This window comes from Arvicanthis niloticus, chromosome 17 (assembly GCF_011762505.2).
Source record: "Arvicanthis niloticus isolate mArvNil1 chromosome 17, mArvNil1.pat.X, whole genome shotgun sequence".
Lineage (NCBI taxonomy): Eukaryota > Metazoa > Chordata > Mammalia > Rodentia > Muridae > Arvicanthis > Arvicanthis niloticus.
This window is the reverse complement of record NC_047674.1, coordinates 19396516-19417478: the sequence shown is the minus strand read 5'-3', so window position 1 is coordinate 19417478 and position 20963 is coordinate 19396516. Positions and strand designations below refer to the sequence as shown.

Below are 20963 nucleotides of genomic sequence, written 5' to 3'. Positions count from 1 at the left end.
ACATACTATATTTTTGCTCATCCCTTCCCCTCTTGCAGGGGTTGGTTCTCTCCTACACTGTGGGTCCTAGGATGGAACTCAGGCCATTAAACTATAGGACAAGGATATTTGTCCACTGAACCTTCTCACCAGCCCTCCTTCCCTCCTTTGTTTGTATTAGAAATTTATTTATTTCTTCATTATTTGAGACAAGGTTTTACTATATAGCTCAGGTGAGTCTTGAAGTCACTAGGTAAGGGCCAACAGGATACCTCAGTGGATAAAGGTCCTGCCAGGCACCAGGACCTGAGTTTGATACCCAGAACTCATACAAGAGTGAAAAGAGAGAACCAACCCCTCATTGTTGTCCTCTTATGTCTACATATGCAGATATTATAACAGAACTAACACTAGGTAAAATTGAAAAGAGGAAATTGCTATGTCGGCCATGAAGGTAGGATGCTGTGACTACAGGCATTGGACCGTGCCCTGATGATTTCTCACTTCTCTCATTGAACTATACATCATAATTTGTTTCCATTTGCCACCCAGAATGGAGTTAATTACAGAACAAACATGCCCATGTCTCATTAGGCTTCTGGTCCTTTCTTTCCCAGAGGTTCCTCTCCCTAAACACTGTCTCTGGATAGAGAGAACTGGCCACCTGAGATGCCAGTCGCTATAGCAGAGAGCAGCGTGGTTAGTAAGTGCTGGTTCTAAGCTGCCATAGAGACCCCGTCACTGCACGAGATGGGGAACCAGGAGGAGAGAAGAAAGCATGTAGAACCATGGATGAGCCACACACGTCTCAGTCCTGGGTCAATTGTTTTGCCTTTACAAATGAATTGGAAGAAGAAGGTCTGCTTTTTATTTTTTTTTTAGTCATTTGCATTTTCCCAGAAGTCTATAGAGTGTGTTATAGTTTCATTTCTGTTGCTGTGATAACATACTCTGACACAAAGCAATTTAGGGGAAAAAGGACTTATTAGCCCACAGGTCCAGGTTATAGGCCATCATTGCAGGAAAGTCTAGACAGGAACTTGAAGCAGTTGGTCATGTCCAGACAAGAGCAGAGAGCAATGAATATAAGTGTGCCTGTCAGTGCTCAACTTGCTCCCTACACTTAATGCCGCCCAGGATGCCCTGCCTAGGGATTGGTGCTGCTCACAGTGGACTGGAACTTTCCATATCAACTAGCATAATGAGGATAACCCTGGACAGATGTACCCATAGACCATACTAATCTGGACAATTCTTTATTAAGAGTCGCACAATACAAGATTATTATAAATTATGTCAGGTTGACAATTAAAACTAATCACGGTATTGGACATGATGGAACATGATTTGAATCTGAACACTCAGGAGGCAGAGGCAGGTGAAGTCTCTGTGTGAGGCTAGCCTTGCCTACATAGTAACTTCCAGGCAAGCCAGACTTACAGATGTTACCCTGTCCCAAAGCATCACAACGTGTGTCACTATATTAGATGTTTAATTTTTTTTTAAATTTTATATTAGCGAACCATTCTTCATGCCAGAAATTATCCAGCCATTGGTGGCATCTTATAAACCAATATCTACTTCTGCATGGAATCTATCCCTTAGGACAATTCCAGAGGACCAGAATGAAGAGGAGTCGGATGACTATCAGCTCATGTTCAAGCACTTCAAAGAAAACAAGGTGGAGATAGCAAGTGCCATCACCAGGCCATTTCCTTTCCTCATGAGCCTTCGAGACCGAGACTTCATCTCTGAACAGAAGTTTCAGGTAAATGTGGAGAATAACTCAGTCCTGACAGCAAGCCTGCCCCAGGCTGTATCATGCTGAAACTGGGTGCAGCCAACAGGCTGAAGCACCTCCAGGGAGGAGGGGACTTCACTTCTTGTAAGTCAGAAGGTAACTGGAGAGGCAGACATCACAGGAACCACTTACATCCACCTCTGCAGTAACAGAGGCTGAAGCACACGGTGACAGTGATGGATAGCAAGCAGAAATGCTCCAAAGTATGCTCCAGACCATCCCAGGGCCACTTGTGCAATGTAACGACAGAAACTAGGATGCAAGTAGACACACCTAAGCAGCACTGCCTTACAAAGCCTACTTACTCCAAATCCTGGAACCTGAGGGTTTTGGAAGTCACAGGCAGTTGGGTCATGTGAGGATAAAACTTAGGGAGTCCTGTTTGCTTCTCTCTCTTCAAGTTGTTCCTAGTTCTTTAGGCACCTCTGAAGCCCTAGAAAATGGTAAAAATCAGTGATGGGATCCCCTGGTGATAACCAAGGCCTTCTCTTCTTTATGCATTCTCTTTGCCCTGTGGTTGGAATGCTCGCTTGGTTACCTCCAGCCCTTCAGACCAGCTCAGTCTTCAGGGAGTTAATTGTCTGGCCCCCAAGGCCACCATTCATGGTCTGTTAGGGTCTGGCTCTTACAGACATATCATTTGATTCTTCTTCAAACCCTCTCTTCCCTGTCTACTGTTTGTCAGCATCAGAGCTGCTTTCAGATGAGCAGGGGTCCATTAGTACGGAGGCCACGCAAGACGCTACCTTGATATTTGCAAAACTCAGACATTTTACAAGAAAAGAAATGGTACTTGAACCAATCCAAGTCTCATATAACCCATAAATCCATCATGACATAATTCTGCATTCAATATTTTAAGGAATGTGAAGAAGCATTTAAGAACCTGGTCCCAGTGGAAAAAGTGGTATATGACATCCTCAGTGAAGTACAGAAGAAGTTTAGCCGCAATCTTCTGAAAGTGATATTCAGCAAAACACATCTGAAGGCCTACCCCGACTTAAAGGAGACTCTAAAATACTTCTTCCAAAATGGTAACTATAGCTCTCACTTGCTTTAGGGAATGAAAGACAATTTCATTCATTTATTCATCCACCCATTCATTCATTTTTTTCATTGACAGTTGACTTATAATTTAACGAGAGACTATGTCAAGTCTCTCAAGCGCAGGGGGGGAGGGGGATATAGGAAACACATATGGCCCATGTAGTCAGGAGCTTACACATAGGCCAAGTGACACAGCCAGCCAGCTCAGCCAGGACCTGATTTTCATGCTATAAAACACAGTATGAAGGATGAGTTTCCTTAGACAGAAGGCACCTCTCACTGATGCTTGCAGACATTTGCAATGGTAAACATGCAACATTTATCATTCAGCAGAATAGAGAAATCACAAGAGGAGCCCAGGTTGGGCCCAGACACTCGAGGGCAGCGTGTGTAAGCCTAGAGTGTAAGAACAGGCTGGGCTTTTAGAACCAAGGTGCTGGCACATGGCATGAACATGGAGTCACAGGTCCTGAGTAGAGACCAGCCTCTGTTATTCCCGTTCATTCCCTGTAGCTTCAGTTCTGCAGCTCCCCTACCTCCAGAGGACTCACCCTTGCAGAAGGTACAGCTCATCAGTCAGCTCTTGCGAAGACTGTTTCTGCAGGATCTGGGTGTGGTTCTATTCTGTTGCTGGGTCAGCTTGAAATGCAGCTCTGAGGGTTGAGAGCGGGTGCTTCACTCCTCACTTGCCACCCGAGGATCACTGATAGCTAAGCCGCTGCCTGCGCTGCTTGAAGAAAGCAATTTTTCAGTTTCTCCTTACTCATCCTGCCATGGAAGCACTGCTTCCTCTTCAGGGCTGTGCTTCTCTGTAACCAGAACAACTTCCCAGACTCAGTTCAAGCAGAGTCTCTTTATTTCTCTCCCTCCATCCCTCTATTTCTTCTTCTTTCTTGCATCCTTGAAAGATAGTAGCTTTTCCCTTTCCCTTCCCTCCCCTCTTGCTCCCTTCCCTTCTCCTCTCTCCCCCCTTCACTTCTCCTCTATCCCTCCCTCCCCTCCTCCCTCTTTTCCCTCCATTCCTCCCTTTCCCTCCTTTCTTCCTCCCCCTCTCTTCCTTCTCCCTCCTTCCCTTTCCTCTCCCTCCCTTCCCCTCCCTTCCTCCTTTACTTCTGTCTCTCTAAGCCTTCCTTTCCCCCTACAGAAGTCTCTCCCTCCCTCCTTCCCTCTCCCTCCCTCCTTCTTTCCTTCACTCCTGTCTCTCTAAGCCTTCTTTTTCCCCTACAGAAGCCCCTCCCTCCCTCCTTCCCCTTCCCTCCCTCCTTCTTTCCTTCACTACTGTCTCTCTAAGCTTTCCTTTCCCCCTACAGAAGCCCCCTGCCCTTCCTGTCATAGTTGAGTCACTTGTAAATGTCTTCTGCCTTTACTTTAAGTCATAATTGGCCTTCACTCTCCTCTGATCGTTTTGAAGAGATATAAACCATGATGTAAATGTTCCCACTGCCTGTCTGTCTCTAACCTTCCTGGGTACCAGAAGGGTTAGAAGGCTGAACAGAAACACCGGAGTCCAGTGTGCACCCGGATGTATAACTGAGATGCAGCTCGGCTCACAGTTGAAACCCCTAATATCTTTCTTTCTCTTCTCCTTGTTCATGTCTACTTCTTGTTACCTGATCCCCAGAGAAATGGCAGCCAAGACCTGAGGTTCAGCACCCACTCAAGCCTTGAGCAGGCCAGTTATCCCTCCACAGAATCTTGTTTTTACATCAAATGGTTATTCAGAAAGTTTCTGCAAATCTTATCATTTATCTACAAAAGCTTGCAAATTTAGAAGGACAGACTCTGTGTCATTTCACAATGCTTTATGCCATAGAAGAAAAGCACTAGGGACCAAAGATGAGAAGAAAGTAACAGAAGTGAGCAGAAAGAAAACAGACAAAGCAAGGCTTTGGGTGGGTGGGGCCGAGCATCTCAGATGAGGTGAAGTAACTCACCTGTGTGCTGAGTGCCAGAACCTAGAGAGAGTGCTCGGAGGTCTTTGCTCCATCACTGTCTGATTTGGTCATTTGTCTTGTCTCTCCTCAGTTTCTGACAATCATAGGACTCATTCGAGTATGAATGGAAGAGATGTTGAAGAGAGGCCCAGATTGCCACCAGTCATTAGGGAAGGTGATTATGTTTTTAGAACACCAATTAACTCACTGATACTATTTTCCTGCCTTAATCCGTCTCTAATGACCATTCCCAACACACACACACACACAGACGCCCTCCGACATCTAAGCATGTAGCCATCCATCTATCTACTAGTCTATCCAGCTATACACCTATCCACTGACTCACCCACATACAAATACAAGCATCTGTTATCCATATATCTGCCAGTCTGTCTGTCTGTCTGTCTATCTATCTATCTATCTATCTATCTATCTATCTATCTATTCATGCATCTGTCCATGCATCCATCTATCCATCCATGCATCCAAGCACCCATTCGTTTTACTTCTCCTGATCCTCTCCATAGATGGATAGAATAAGCTCAATATTTGAACTTTCTCAGGAGACACAAGCAGTATAGGAGCCTCATGTCAAGCTGTTTGAGAGCTGTCTTGAGTATAGACCATACACAAGAGAAGGACATTGAGAACTGTAGATGCAGCCAAGGATCTTGAGTTATGAGTGACAAGTGTATCAGCTAACTAGACATGTCACCATTTGGGGTACACTACCAAGGAGCACTGATCTCCTCGAGCCACTTTCCCTATGGTTGGGCCAGGAGTGTGGACATGATGAATACAACGGAAACCGAGAAGACTCCTGGGAAAGACTTCTGAAGAGGACTTGGGAAGGAGTCTGCTCTTTGTCCACAGTGAACAGAGACTTTTTATGGTATGAAAGGATGATTAGCAGAACATACAGAAAGGGAGGCGATGAGATGTTCAAATTCAATTTTGTGGGAAAAACCAAGAAACAGCAAGCTAACCAAAAAGGCCAGACTGAGCTGGGGAAGTGAACACTATGGGCAAAGGGCTACTACACTCACTTACAAAATGAGGTGCAGAGTTTAAAATGAGATGCTAATAAATAGCACAGAGGAATTATCAGCCCTACACACAAAGAAAAAATAAAGAAGAATGAATTAAAAGCCAGTAGGAGTCCTGTTAAATGACACTGGCTGCCAAGTCCGATGACCTGAGTTTGCTCTTAGGGACTCACATCTATACAGGAGAGGACTGATTCCCATCATTGGTCCCCTGACCTCTACATATGTGTCCTGGTATGTGAGACACTCTCCCACCCCCAAATCAATATCAACAGCATCAGCAGCAACAACACCAACAATAAAAATAACAATAAGTTGAGAGCAAAACTTACCTTCTGTGAAGGGAGGAAACAGTTTGAGACTTTGGAGGGACTGAGTTAGGAGTTGAATACAACTTCTGCCCTAAGGTGAGTACATCAGATGTGAGTTTTCAGATTGTGGTGTCCCCAACTTTCAAAATGGCATTGGAAAATGTGCATGGGCAATAAGCCTCTTCCAATCATTCTTCCCTGCTCCCATCTGTAAGTTAATGGTCCCCAAACAAGAACCTTCACACTTGCCTGTCAGCTTCATCTGCAGGCCTGACTGTCTTCATGTGGCTCCTCCACAGACTTCTCCATCTGCATGCTTCAAGAACATCAGTATGAGGCACTTGCACAGTTCCACATGATATCTGTATCCACAGAGGACCTTCCTCCTGTGCTGGTGTCTCTGTTCCAGCATGGGACACTATTTCTCCATTCTGAAGCAGGGTTGTTACTGACTGCCCCTCCCTAATATAAAACAGTCTTCCACTAACTACAATCTGTCCATTTTTTTTTCTAACAGAAAAGGCAAATCAGATTTCTTTAATTTTAATACACACATATACATATACATATACATATACATATACATATACATATACATATACATATACATGATGGTTTTGCTTGCCCACACTTGCCTGGCATCCAAAGAAGTCTCAATAGGATGTCAAATCCTCTGCAACTAGAGTTGCAGAGAGTTGTGAGCTGCCATGTGGTGCTGGGAATTGACTCTGGATTCCCTGGAAGAAGAAAAAGTGCTCTTAACCACTAGACCATCTTTCCAGCCCCACAAATCAGACTTCTTATTTCATTTTAAGACTAAACAAACAGCTCTTGATCTCAAATGCCTTTTCTAATTTCATCTTGCTCCATCGAACTTACTCTCCCTAACTCAACCAGACACTCAGAAAAATGCAGTTGGCAAAGCTTACACTCTCCATGAGTTCAACAACTTCCTGGTGTCAGCAGAATTGATTCCTTTCCTCCCTGAACATTGCAACTTCCTGTCTGCCTCCATTATAGAGAATGTGTGTGAAACTTTCTTAGTTATTTTGGTTTCTTGGTTCTTCTTTGATCCTTTGTTTGTTGTGGGAAATAGGGAGAAATACTTGTGACTGCTGCTTGAAACAACCCAATGCTTATGGGTAGAAATACTTGCGACTGCTGCTTGAAACAACCTAATGCTTATGGGTAGAAGATGTGGGTCCTTTATGCATGTCAAAGTATTAGTTATTGGGGAAGGACTGTGTCTTGGTCTACTGGCTATTAGTGATACACAGTCAATTTTGTCATTTGGATTGCTTGTACTCCTGATTTTCTTATATTCCCTGAACTTCCTGGTTCCACTTGAGCACACTGAGGTATTATCTGGTCCCTCTGCATGGTTCATTGACTCCTTGTTTTCTTCAGCATCTTGTAGTCCTGGAAATTCAATCATGGATGATGAACAAGCAGAGGAGATGCCCAGCCTTCCACAATGCAATGGTGGAGGTGAGTGAGCCTTCACTTGCCAGTTAGCTAGTGAGTCTGCCAGAGAGAAAGACCTCACGCCTTTTCTCATCCTACCCTGTTCTTACATGCACACAGAGAAGAAATCATAGACGTAGCATGAAGGGTCAAAATAATGGGCTATGGGATGTGTAAGGAGGGAACAGATGGGTGACCAATCCTCTGTCTGTGGTGACAGACAAGGAGTCATGTTAGCCTCCACTTCAGAGTCTCAAAATATGGCCTTTTACTGCAGGAGAAACTAAGGCCCCTTTATAACTTTCTGCTTGTCAGAGGCAGCTCTCCTGAAGCCATTTTCCTTGGCTATTTTGAGTCAACTGAGCCATTCTTTTCTACAGAGAGAAGTAGTTCTTGTGAACAAACGTGTGATGGACAGGAGCCCCAGGATGAACTATCCTTACCACTGAGCTGTGAAGCAGGTGAGCAAGGGGAGCACTGTGTGGTCTGCAGGGTTCTGGAGGCTGAATTCTGAGCTGGGGTTTCCTGCTGTGTTTTCTCTCTTCACACTTCAAAAGAATGGATGGTCATATGTTCCCATGGCATTCTGGGAAATTTCAGAGAGGAAAAAAATGTCTTGAGAAACATGAAGGAATATTGTTGTTTTTATTACAAAGAACAAGAGATTAAGCAGATGTGAGTTCATCTAAAACATCTGGTTTATATATAGTCATGTATCACTTATGCTGGGATGAAATTCTGTGAAAATGCATTATGAACTGACTTCTGTATTATATAGATACCATAGAGTGCCCTGCCAGTAAATATTCTAGCTAGCCAGCTTCTGGCCATATCAGCCTAGGTGATGTCTGTCATATATGAGGCTCTTCCTTGCCTAAAATGTTACCATGTGTCACATGAGTGTACTCTCATGATGGCGTTTGAGAAGAAAGTGAAAATTTTAAACATACCTGCCAGAAATCATGTAGGAATAATAAAATGTGGCGTTAGAAGTGTCAAAGAGGGGGAAAATAAGAATACATAGCTGACTGTAAAAGAGGAAAGTCCTTGTATATAGAGAAAAAGTTGAAAACACAGAGATATGTCTAAAATCAGAAGGGGAATGTCAAATCAGTAAGCTCCATATGTAGCTACATACCATAGAGACAGCAGTGAGGGAAGAGATGGGCAGGACAAGCTGCTCAAAGAGGATGGCAAATCTCAGTTGGTTCTACCATGCTCACTCTTAGGTAGCAGTGTGACACTATGTCACTGAGTTCAGACTATGAACATCAGGTATGCATTCAGGTCTTTCTCATCTGTCTTTTATGTTTCCCTCTTTTGATGACCCAAGAATCATCTTTACAAATGATTAAAGGAAGAAAACCAGAAGTATAGAAGATGATACAGATTTCAATGTCCTGTTTTCTAAGTGGTTTTATTTCACTGTCAGCAGAGAAGAACCTCCATTCTTTTTGCCTTCTTTCCTGCTCACCAATCCATCCATCCTGGGTCCACTCACCCATATAACTGTATATCCATCCCTGTTTCCACTCACTAATGTGCCAATCCATCCATTCATGTGTCCCCTCACCCATGGAGCAATACATTTATCTAGTTGTTCATCTATGTTCCAATCTGCATATCTATCCACCAATCCATTTACTCACCCATGGATCAGTATAACCATCTAGTTACCTGTCTGTCTATCTATCTATCTATCTATCTATCTATCTATCTATCTATCTATCTATCCATTCATTCACCCATGCACAGTACAACCATCTAGTGATCTATCTACCTGCCAGTCAATGCATCTATCCATTCAATTATCCATCCATCCATCCATCCATCCATCCATCCATCCATCCATCCATCCATCCACTTATGCAAATACTAACATAACCATCCATCTGTCTGGCAATTGACCCACCTATCTATCTAGCTGTCCTTCCAACCATCCATTCGTTTCTGTTCTCCTGATCCTCCCCAGAGATGGCTGGATTATGTCCAGCTTTTGGATTTTCTCAGGAGACACAAGCAGTATAGAAGCCTGACTTCAGGCTGTTTGAGATTTTTCTCACGTACAAACCATACACCAAGAGAGGGCAGTTGTGAACCCTAGATGGAGCCATCAAATCTAGAGTTCTGAGTGATTGCCAGTCTTAACAGACTAGAAATGAAGTTCTAATGTTACCATTTGGGGTACACTACTGAGGAGTACCGATCTCCTTCAACCAATTCACCTGGGGTTGGGCCAGGAGTGTGGACATGATGAAAAAACGGATACTGAGAAACTCCTGAAAGACTTTTGAGGAGGACTTGGGAAGGGAATCTCCCCTTTGTCCACAGTGAACAGAGACTTTTATGATATGAAAGGACAATGAGCAGAACATACAGAAAGGGAGGAGATGAGATGTTTAGATTCAATGTTGTCAGAAATATCAGAAACTACAAGCTAACCAAAGAGAACAGACTGGGCTGGGAAATGAATGCAATAGGGGAAAAGGGCTAGGTTCACTTATAAAGTGAGTTGCAGAGTTGAAAACGTAGAGAAAATTCTATAAAGGCAAGATGCCGACAGACAGTGTAAAGCACTCATCATCCCTACACACTGAGAGCAAAAAAGGAGAATGAACTAAAAACTAGTAGGAGTCCTGTTAAACGACACTTGCTGCCAACCCTGATGACCTGATCTTGATCCCTGTGACTCACATCTATAAAGAGGCATGATTCCTATAATAAGCTTTTTCTGAACTCTACCCATGTGTTATGGTATATGAGACACACTCTTACCCCAAAATGAGTATATCAATAACAACAACATTTCAATTCAGGTGAGAGCCAAACTTAACCTTCTGTGAAGGGAGGAAACAGTTTGAGACTTTGGAGGGACTGAGTTAGGAGCTGAATCCAACTTCTGCCCTAAGGTGAATACATCAGCTATTTTCAGATTGTGGTGTCCCCAACTCTCAAAGTGTCATTGGAAAATGTGCATGGGCAGTCAGTCTCTCCCAGTCATTCTTCTCTGCTCCCATCTGTAAGTTAATGGTCCCCCAAACAAGAACCTTCACACTTGCCTGTCAGCCTCATCTGCAGGCCTGACTGTCTTCATGTGGCTCCTCCACAGACTTCTCCATCTGCATGCTTCAAGAATATCTGCATATTTGCAAAGTCACACATGATAGCTGTATCCATGGAGGCCTTGCCTCCTCTGCCTCATCATGGGACACTATTACTTCACTCTGTGACAGGGTATGAGTGAATGCTTCTTCCCAATGTAACCAGTCTTCCACATATCAACCCTGTGCATTTTTTTCTTTTCCAAGAAAAAAATTAAATAACATCCCCCTCTCTATCTGTCTCTGCCTCTGTATCTGTCTCTGTGTCTCTCTCAACTTACATGTATGAGGGTTTTGTCTACATGTGCATATGTATACTACATACTTGCTTTGTGTCCAGAAAAGACACAATAGCCTGTCTAATTTCCTGGAACTGGAAATGCAGACACTTGTGAGCTGTCACATGGTTCTAGAAATTGAACCTGGATCCCTGAGAAGTGCTCTTATCTACTGAACCATCTTTCCAGCACCATAAAACAGATCTTTTGTTTTTAACTTAAGACTACACAAAACCGCCTAGACTCAGATTCCTTTGCTCATTCAGTCTCGCTCCATCAAATTCATTCTCTCCAACTCAGTGAGACACTCAGCAAAATGCAGTTGGCAGACTTTACTCTCTCCTTGACTCCCAACAACTTCCTTTTGTCATAATGATTGAGTTCTTTTCCCCTTGAAGTTTCCAAATTCCTTTCTGTCTCTCTTGTCCCTCAAGAGAAGTGTGTGTGTGTGTGTGTGTGTGTGTGTGTGTGTGTGTGTGTGTGTGTGTGTGTGAGAAATTTCCTTAGTTACTTTGATTTTTTGGTACTTCTTTGATCCTTTGCCTGTTTTGGGAAACAGGGAGAAATACTTGTGACTGCTGTTTGGAACAACCTAATGCTTATGGGTAGAATATGTGGGTCCTTTATGCATGTCGAAGTATTAGTTATTGGGGAAGGACTGTGTCTTGGTCTTTTGGCTATTTGTGATACACAGTTAATTTTGTCATTTGGATTGCTTGTACTCCTGATTTTCTTATATTCCCTCAACTTTCTGGTTCCACTTGAGCACACTGAGGTATTATCTGGTCCCTCTGCATGGTTATTGACTCCTTGTTTCTCTTCAGCATCTTGTAGTCCTGGAAATTCAATCATGGATGATGAACAAGCAGAGGAGATGCCCAGCCTTCCACAATGCAATGGTGGAGGTGAGTGAGCCTTCACTTGCCAGTTAGCTAGTGAGTCTGCCAGAGAGAAAGACCCCACGCCTTTTTTCATCTGACTTACTTCTTTATATACTCACAAGAAGTCATTGAGGCAGTACCAAGGATCAAAATAATGGAAAATGAGATATGTAAGGAGGAAACAGATGGGTGGCCAATCTTTCTCTTGTGATAGAGAAAAAGCCATGTTAATCTTCACTTTAGTCCTAAAACATGCCATTCTTGCAAGAGACACTAAGCTCTGTATTTTTTCCACTTTTCTCAGGCAGCTCTCTTGCTGTGGTTGTCCTTGGTCATTCTTAGTCATTCTTTTCTACAGAGGGAAGTAGTTCTTGTGAACAAACATGTGATGGACAAGACCCCGAGTACCACCTTTCCTCATCACTGAGACATGAAGCAGGTGAGCCAGGGGAGCACTGTGTGGTCTGCAGGGTTGTGGTGGCTGGATTCTGAGCTGGGGTTTCCTGCTGTGCTTGCTCTGTGCACATCATCATGAAGTAGAGGACCATGCCCTGTCTACTGTTCTTTTAATTGCCTATGGCATTCTGGGTAATTTCTGTGTGGTGAAATGTCTTGAAAAACATCATGAAAGAATATCATTTATTGGGTGCTCACAGGTCACCTTCATAGGAATCTGGTGGGTAGGACAACACTCTTTGCTTTGTCTTTTCGCAGCTACTAAGGACATAATAAATTGAACAAACTATAGGATAACTTCTTGCTCTAATTTCTTGATTTCCATGGAAACCAAGTAAGGTAGCATTCCTATGCCGATTAATCATTCTTCTTATTTTTTCCATGAACCTGTGAAAAATGCTTAAAGAGGAACTATTGTATCATTTATCTGATACAATTCAATAAAACCCAAAGCTATTTTACCCATATATTTCATGTTATCTGGGCCATATGCTTTCCGTGCATTCTTTGATACATATGTCATCCCTTCATTTTTAAATCTCTTAAGACTTTGTCAGGGGAAATTGTTACAGACTTAAGGCTCTAGATACATAGAAGTGAATAAGAGGCTGGCATGTTTCAGAACTTGAAAAGGACAAGGAGATCAGAGGTCAAGTTTCCAGAAGATTCAACATGGGCTCTACATTCTGTGAGACAGGTGGTTAGGTTCCTGTGATCTGAACCCAATGTGGAAGTTCAAAGGTCTTTTGATACTCAAGGTAGCCCACAAGGGCCCAGGGTAAAGAAGTTTTACTTATCAAATAAGAATGCTTAGGGAGAGAAGAAGAAAAAAAATATCACAGAGAAAGCATGGGAATGTAGTATTAGATGAGTTAGAGGAGCCTCAGCAGAATAGAGGCAGAAAATATTAACACAGAGGCAATGTAAAATGTAGTGTGTACTACAGAGGTAAAGACAGATGATGAAGAAGACAGCAGATGCCAGGGAGAGAAAATCTAATGTTAGCAAGAGGTACAGAGACCTTTCCAAGTGCCGTCTTCAGCTGGTATTAACCAAGTTTCTTTAAATTTAGGAAGAGCTATGTTTGTTAGTTCCATTCTTCCAGAACGAACACTTGAATTGTGCTTATATGTGCATGCATTGAACTGAGCAATTAGTGAAGCTTTGTATGGTTATGGGGTGGGGGTGAGGCGCTGGTTGATTTCTAGTGGGCAAATAGAGTATGACTGTTATTGATTGGTAGCTGTCCAGAAGCATGACTATATGAATCATTGGTTCATTTGTACAAATCTATCGGCTGGACTTTAAGCTCAGTGGTTAATTAGGATTATTCTGGTTGCTGCTTCTTTATATAATCAAAGAATAATGCATTTCCTTAGGTGTATAGGAACCTTTAAAGATTTGTTTTTTTTTTTTTTTTAATTCTGTGTATGCATGTGTGTCCAAGTGTGGTTTGCGCATGTACATATGAGGAACTCCTAGCGGACAGAAGAAGGTGTGGTAACCAGAGTAGAGTTATGGTGGTTGTGATCCACCTGATAGTGGTGCTGGGAATCGAACTAAGGTCGTCTGGAAGCTCAGTACGAACTCTTCACTGCTAAGCCATCCTCTAGGTCCAGTACAGGAACCTTCCCATTCTTGGTTTCTCCTTTGGGAAGTCCATCATTTGAAGCTTACAAGAGAGACAATTAAGTATAGTCTATATTGAAAATGTCTGTTTTGTAACAGGACACTGAATACAAACTCCTAAGCCTACTTCATTAAGAAGATCAATGGTTTGAAAGAATTGTGTCTGTGGATAGGGAGAGAAAAGGGAATTTATGATATTAAAAAAAATTCTTGGCTTAAAATATTCCTATACAATGGCTTTTGATAATATTCTTTTCCCATTTCCAACTCATCCTCTCCAAATTCTCTTCTCTCTCTGTATTTGTGTGACTCTTGCTTTCTCTAAAAAAATCAAAACAAACAAACCAAAAGGTCAAAAAAAAAACAAAACAAAACAAGAGAAGCCCTTTCCCGCTACAAACAACAAAGTTTGTGTGGTCAACTACTCCTGAGTGTGGGGCCCACCCTGGATGGGGTGGACTAACCTAGTGACATTCTAGAGCTCAAGACAGCACATGGCAAATAAATGCCTAGATGAGCCCCTGATCTTTTCAAGCAAGTAACATTACATGGGTCATCAAGCAAAAGTAGAACATGAATGTACTAAGATAATGAGTTTAGGAGATGGAGAAACTGCTATGATTAGGCAAGGCACTTCAGGGAAGGGACAAGGGCTTTCATCATACCTAGTCAGGTCCTGGTGGCTGAGACAGATTGATTATATAGAGACAAGCACTGGTAAAACTTTCAGGACCTCTGAAACACATCTGTGTCCACATACTCTGGCAGTTCCATCTGCAGAAAGATTTCAACTTCAAGGTTGAGGAGTTTTGTTAAAGAAAGCAACATTCCCCAGAGAATAGTCTAGAATGACAAATACTAGGGGCGTGGAAACACTGGAGAACATCCTCTCTTGTTTTACAGAGCTACTTAACAAACATGTGAAGCCTCCCCCACCACCATTGTGAAGAGGAATCATTAGTTATATTAGTTAATCATTAGTTAATAATCTGGCGATTATTAGATGCAGGACTTAGAATCATTGTGAGAGCACAAGGAGGAACTGCAGGTTCTATCATGGGACACCAGTTTTGAGAGAGCAACCCCATGACAAATGGAAGAAGGATGTGTGGTTATAAGTGTGAACAGTGTTGCCATGGGTGGACTACCAGGCTCTCAAGAGAAGCAGAAGCTAAAAGGGGGACATGTAATTAATGACCTGGCAGTAGTTGACTCAAGATTACATCCATAGTGACTTATTCTCACAGACTGGCAAGCCACCATGTGCCTTTGTGAATGGTCCATGATAAAGTAGGACCAATCTTCTCTGCAGTTTGGCTACCGACTGGGGGGGTCCACATCCATTAGTTTATGAGGCTGGCTTGGCTTGGGAACTTGTCAGACTTTCATGTCCATCCATTTGTTTTGTGTCATTATCTTCTAATATTCAGAAAGATGGGAGAATCAGGGGCAGACACAAGGAAAAACACGCTTAAAAAGTTTCTGAGGCTAAAGTAGCAAGAATAAATACAGAGACAGAATATTTGCTACATGCTGTACCCACAAATTAAGATAGAAATTTCTTTATGTTGATTTCTACATGCATGTTTAACTAACCTAACTCAGGAATAAACACACAATGAAACAAGTTCCAGTTGAGACAGTCACTTCGCCTGGTAGTTCAGGAACACTATCTGAATTGTGCACGAGAGGTCTAGAATTTATATCTGCAGGACACTCCCAGCAAGGCTTCAGATGATCTTGTCAAGAACAGCACACATAGAAGCTGGAGGCCATCATTCCCATATCTGAAGCTGGAAGCTTGCTGAGTGAAGGCCCTGGTGGGGGTGGGAGGAAACTCTGTGCTCAAACATATGGCTTCTACAAAAAAAGGCCACAGCTGGTGTGCCTAGAGCTTCGAGAAGTTCAGGACCTGTAGACTTTGCAAAGCAGAAGTACTTACCCTGAAACCATTATTCAAGTGTTTGGAGGGTGACTGCTGCTGATTGGCTGGATTTCAAATTTGTATGGCCGCTTCTGATTGGGTAGATTTCAGATGCAAGGTTAATGAGCAGGTAGCCATTGGCCAAATGGGAAGGGTTTGGAATTGGTAAAAGCAACAAAGGTTACCTTTGACTGTTTTCAAATAACAGTTTTGTTCTTCCTTGTGGAAGATAGGAACATTAAATCATTCTTTACGGCTACCTGTGGTAAATTAAAGGTGGAAGAAAAATGAGAAATAGTGTAGTTGTGGAAAGAAAATGGCTCCATTTGATCTTGGGTGTGGTTGCTAGACCAGGCGTTCTATTTGTTTCTTAGTTTTTGTTGTTGTTGGTTTTATTTTTCCAGAAAGCAGCTCCTCTTTAATTCAGACTACCTGTGCAGTCAAACAGCAGTGGGGACTCTTCTCTGTACAACAATTTTCTTAGTTGGGATTAGTATCCAGGGTGCTAGATCACAACTGAATAAAGAGGGGATGGAAGAGCTTACTTCTGACCTGCTGTTCTATGAGAAACAAGGTGACTGTGCCCTAAAATAATCAAACAGATACAGTTCTGACAAAGGGGCAAGACAGGAGAGGAAAAATTAAAAACAGGAACTGAAAGACAGAGGAAAAATGTAAAAATATTTCAGAGGAAGAAGAGAAAGGGGTGGAACCAATAAACTTACAAAATGGTCATGTGTCACCGTTTGGGTGGGGGGACAATAGAAGATCAATGTTAAGGCTAGCTTGGGCTAGAGTGAGAATGTCAAGGCCAAACAGGAAAGTTAGGTGACACCCTGTCTAAAAATGATACATTAAAAAAAAAAATCTGAGGATCTAGCTTGAGGTAGACTGCTTGCCTCACACAAATGAGGCCCTGTGCTTGATCCCCAGTATTAGAAAATTAGATAACAAACCTATGTATACCCACAATTTTGGCCCAGGAGCACAGCAACCCACCAGTGAAGAGAAATGTCCCTGTGTCATGTGTTCTCCAACATTTGTGACAGAAGACCTGGGAGCAAGGATGGGAGGCAGCCAAGGAGGTAAGGAATGGATAAGCCCGCCCAGGGATCATGGGTTAGGGATGGCTTGGTGAGTACCCAGCTCCAGATAAAGTAGTAACTTCTGGTCCAGTCCATCCAGGAATCTAGTCCTCTGCATTTTCTTGTTGGGAGCTGGAGAAGAGCAAGAAACCTTTACAGAGCCACGTGGGAGGAGACGGAGTCAGTTGGTCACATGTAGATGAAGTAGAAGAAATGCACTCTTTTTAAATTCATTAATTCATTCGTTCATTCACATCCCAAACGCTGTCCCCCTAGTTCCAGTCCCCTACTCAGAGAGTCTTTCCCTTCATCCCCCTCTCCTTTGTCTTTGAGAAGGTGGGAACCCCCCTCACCCCCCCCCCTGTAGTATATCAAGTCTCTGTAGGATTAGGTATGTCTTCTCCTCCTGAGGCCAGACAAGGTAGCCCTCTACTACATTTGTCCTGGGAGCCCTGGTCCAGCCCCTATATGTCCTTTGGTTGGTGGCTCAGTCTCTGAGAGCTCTCAGGGCTCTGGGTTAGTTTATACTGTTGGTCTTCCTGTGGAGTTTCTATCCCCTTCAGGGCCTTCAATCCTTCCCCAAACTCTTCCATAAGGGTCCCTGAGCTCTGTCCAATGTTTAGCTGTGGGTATCTGCATCTGTTTCAGTCAGCTGCTGGGTAGAGCCTCTCAGAGGACAGTTATTCTAGGTTCTTGTCTGCAAGCAAAGCAGAGAATCATTAATAGTGTCAGAGATTGGTGCTTGCCCATAGGATAGATCTCAGGTTGGGCCAGTTATAGGTTGGTCATTCCTGTGGTTTCTGCCCCGTCTTTACCCCTATATTTCTTTTAGAGAGAACAAATTTTGAGTAGAAAGTTTTGTAGGTAGGGTTGGTGTCCTTACTCCTCCACTGGGGTTTCTGCCTGGCTACAGGAGGTAGCATCTTCTGGTTCCATATCCCCAGTGTTAGGTAGGCATCTCAGATAAGGGCACCCGAAAAATTAAACTCTTAAAACCATCACTTATCTTGTCTGCTGCTCTGAGGAACTGAGTCACACCCATTCTTCCCTGCCACCCAGGGCAGAGGAGTTAACTTTTGCAGCTAGATAATAAAGTTGCTGTGCTATAATAAGGCCATGATGAAGGTCCCTACTGGGTATAAGCCTGCTGCTTCTGAGGAGGAAAGAATTCAGGTCAAGTATTCTCCATCCAGTGTTCATTCCCAACCAAAGTCCTTAAGTGTGTCAAAGAACCAATTAGGGCTTCCTAGAACACTTCCTACCAAATTCTCATTTTATTTGTACAAAAATGTGTTAACATATAAAATGTCTCATAGTGAGGTTGGGGGGTGGTGGTGGAAATGTCCAAGGTCCTCCCTGGATTCCCAGTTGTCAGTTCACTGGACTTAGATTCTACTAGAGGGAGGAAAGGAATGGCAATTCAAGCATTGCTGTAAGCAAGGCCTCTGCAATGTGAATGGCCCTAAGGCTTATAACTTCTGTTCATTATTTCTTTCCTCATTGCCACTTACTGTCTTCTAGAAGCCATGGACACTGGGAGGAACATTCCTGCAAGAAAACCCAAGAAGAGAAGTAAGGAAACAGTGACTGTTTATATGCTTTTGATGTTCCTGATTAGCTATTTACCCCAGAATTACTACTGTTACTATGTATGATAATGGAGTAGACTTCGGTGACCTCCTCTGAGGTCCTACTTGCCCTTGGACCTGTTAGATTAATGATGAGGACACTCTCTACATGTGTGATTAAGCTAGAAACCTTGGTGGGGAGTATGGTTGTTTTTGACAGTTGATGTAGGGGTGGTCTTAAGAAGGGGAGGGCCTTTCTTAGGTGCTGGAAAAGAAAATGGCTGTGAAGGAATAGTCAGAGGGATGCAGGCCTGGTGGGTCTGAAGGTGCAGGAAAGGACCAAGGACCCTGGTGACCTTGAGAACCTGGGTCAGGCAAGGCAATAGGTTGTCTCCTAGAGACTCCAGGAACAGGTGAAGTGCTGTGGACAGCTGGACTTCAGCCACAGCAGGCATCTAACTGATACAATGCTTTCATAAACTTGTGCTGCTTTAAGCTACTGAACTTGGGTGACTTGCCCTGAGAGCAATACAGGCTGGTGCATATTTTGGAATAGCCAGGAACTGCATAACAATGGCCATGACAGTGACAGCCCCCACATGGATGTGTGTGGCCCCATAAGATGGTATTGTTCTGTGGGGTTTCAAAATCACCTAATGACGCATTTCTCAGAATGCATCCCATTGGTAAGCAATGAATGAGTCTGCTGAAAGTAGTGTGTGGTTCCAGCACATTCCTAAAAATCAGAAGTAGCCTTGAAATTGTCCAGTGAAGAGAGACTGAAGATGTGTTTGTGATTTGCTCTATTTTATTTTTTTTATTTTATTTCTGAGACTGGCTCTCACTGTATAGTCCTGGCAGGTCTGGAGCTTGCTTTGTAGACCATGGTGACCTTGAACTTACAGAGATCTGCTTGCCTCTTGCCTCCTGAATATTGGGATTAGAGGACCACCCAGCCACTGGGACCTTGAGGAAGAATTTCAGATACCATTGTGGAAAAAGCTTGTCGTGTTCCGAGGAGTAATTTAAAAGACCCAGTGAGGACTCAGCAGGAAGTGAGGAACTCTCTGGAGAGAAGCTACATTCCTTCAGTCTCCACCCTTCTATTTGAACACATGACCATGAAGAAGGGCCCAGTGTCTTTGCAATTCTTATTTTAGATGAAATGTGTAGTGGAAGCCACACCTCCTAAGCACACCCTTTGAAGGAGCCTGCTAATGGCATGTAAACTCTTGTGGAGACACCGGACATGACCTTGAACCTGGCAAGGTTTTCTGTATCTTCCGTTGCCCCCCATTCATCAAAGAAGACATTTATTTTTCAAGGATAACTTAGTTTAGGTTGTTTGTAAGTGCTTTATAAGTAAGATTTCCCAGTGTGTTCTTCAGTGTAACGCTTGCTCCCTCCACAGAATGAGTCTGCAGGAAACTTATGTGGAGGAATGCAATGGCAGAAAACTTCTTTTTATTGCTAAAAAGTCTACTTTGTCTGAGTGGCCCATTTTTTTTTTTTTTGGTACGTTCTCCTTATGGTAGAGCCTCAACATTTCCAGCTTGGGACGTGACAAAGCTGTTAGGAGCACCCTTGGAGACATCTTCGGTGGCTCTGTGTTTTCAAATTCGTACAGAAACATCTAGGGGTGACATGCTGGTATATAGGGTAGATTTCTTCTTGTCCCTCTGCCAAGATCCACAAAGACTGTGATGTGGAACAAGCCAGAGAGATGTTGCACACAAAGGCCTATGTGGGGACTAATGAGGAATGCACAGGAATGCTCATGTTTTACAAGGCAGTACTGGCTCTTGGACCTTTCCCTGCACCATTTAACCAAGTCTATAAAATATAATTCCTGGCTGTCTCTGATGGCCCTCGATAAAATTCAGCTCACTGGTTTTGCATGAGGGGTTTTATCACGAGAAGTTCTTTGGTGCATTTCTCTCTATGAAGTCACTTCTTGACTGACAAGTGAACATCAACAAATGCCTGGCTTTCACACAGCTCCTAAGAAAACATATCCCTAGAAAAGAAATGTTGATAATAGTTGAGCTTGCCTGGGTAGGGCATTCTTTAGTCACCGTGATGGTGGATGGTATCTCATGACCAGGGTATGCTGTGAATCTGGGTTCCCACTCCATGCATCATACCTAGTCTGTAGTTGAGGAAGGGTTACTAACTGTGAGTCCTGCATCCTGTCCATTATCTGACTGTGTCCTTAACGGAGTGGCATCACCTCAGCCTTCTCAGTGGGGCAGAGACCACCAGAGTGAGGGTCTGGTAATTCTGAAAGGAGGGTGTCATCAAGGCTTCTCTTGTCCTCAGACCTCCTAAATGTGAGGTATCCCCTCAGGTGCTTGGGGTTCTGCTCTTATATCCTGCCATGTCATTCCAGAGGCTGTACCCTCACCTGTGGGCTTATATTTTTTCAAAACCTATGTTTATAAGGGTTCTTAAATGTT

The 20963-nt window shown here is 43.2% G+C and overlaps 1 protein-coding gene across 2 annotated transcripts in view; it reads left to right on the top strand.

Annotated features, from left to right (window-relative positions):
* LOC117722330 (nuclear body protein SP140-like protein) overlaps positions 1–20963 on the top strand; it is a 41924-nt gene that overhangs the window by 1825 nt on the left and 19136 nt on the right. For both annotated transcript variants that reach the window (XM_034521380.2, XM_034521379.2), the window contains exons 2-10: positions 1585–1747; positions 2643–2814; positions 4853–4936; positions 7529–7609; positions 7966–8046; positions 11789–11869; positions 12204–12284; positions 16838–16939; positions 18461–18511. In XM_034521380.2, the coding sequence (XP_034377271.1) occupies positions 1585–1747; positions 2643–2814; positions 4853–4936; positions 7529–7609; positions 7966–8046; positions 11789–11869; positions 12204–12284; positions 16838–16939; positions 18461–18511 (896 nt within the window). The remainder of the gene's footprint in view (positions 1–1584; positions 1748–2642; positions 2815–4852; positions 4937–7528; positions 7610–7965; positions 8047–11788; positions 11870–12203; positions 12285–16837; positions 16940–18460; positions 18512–20963) is intronic.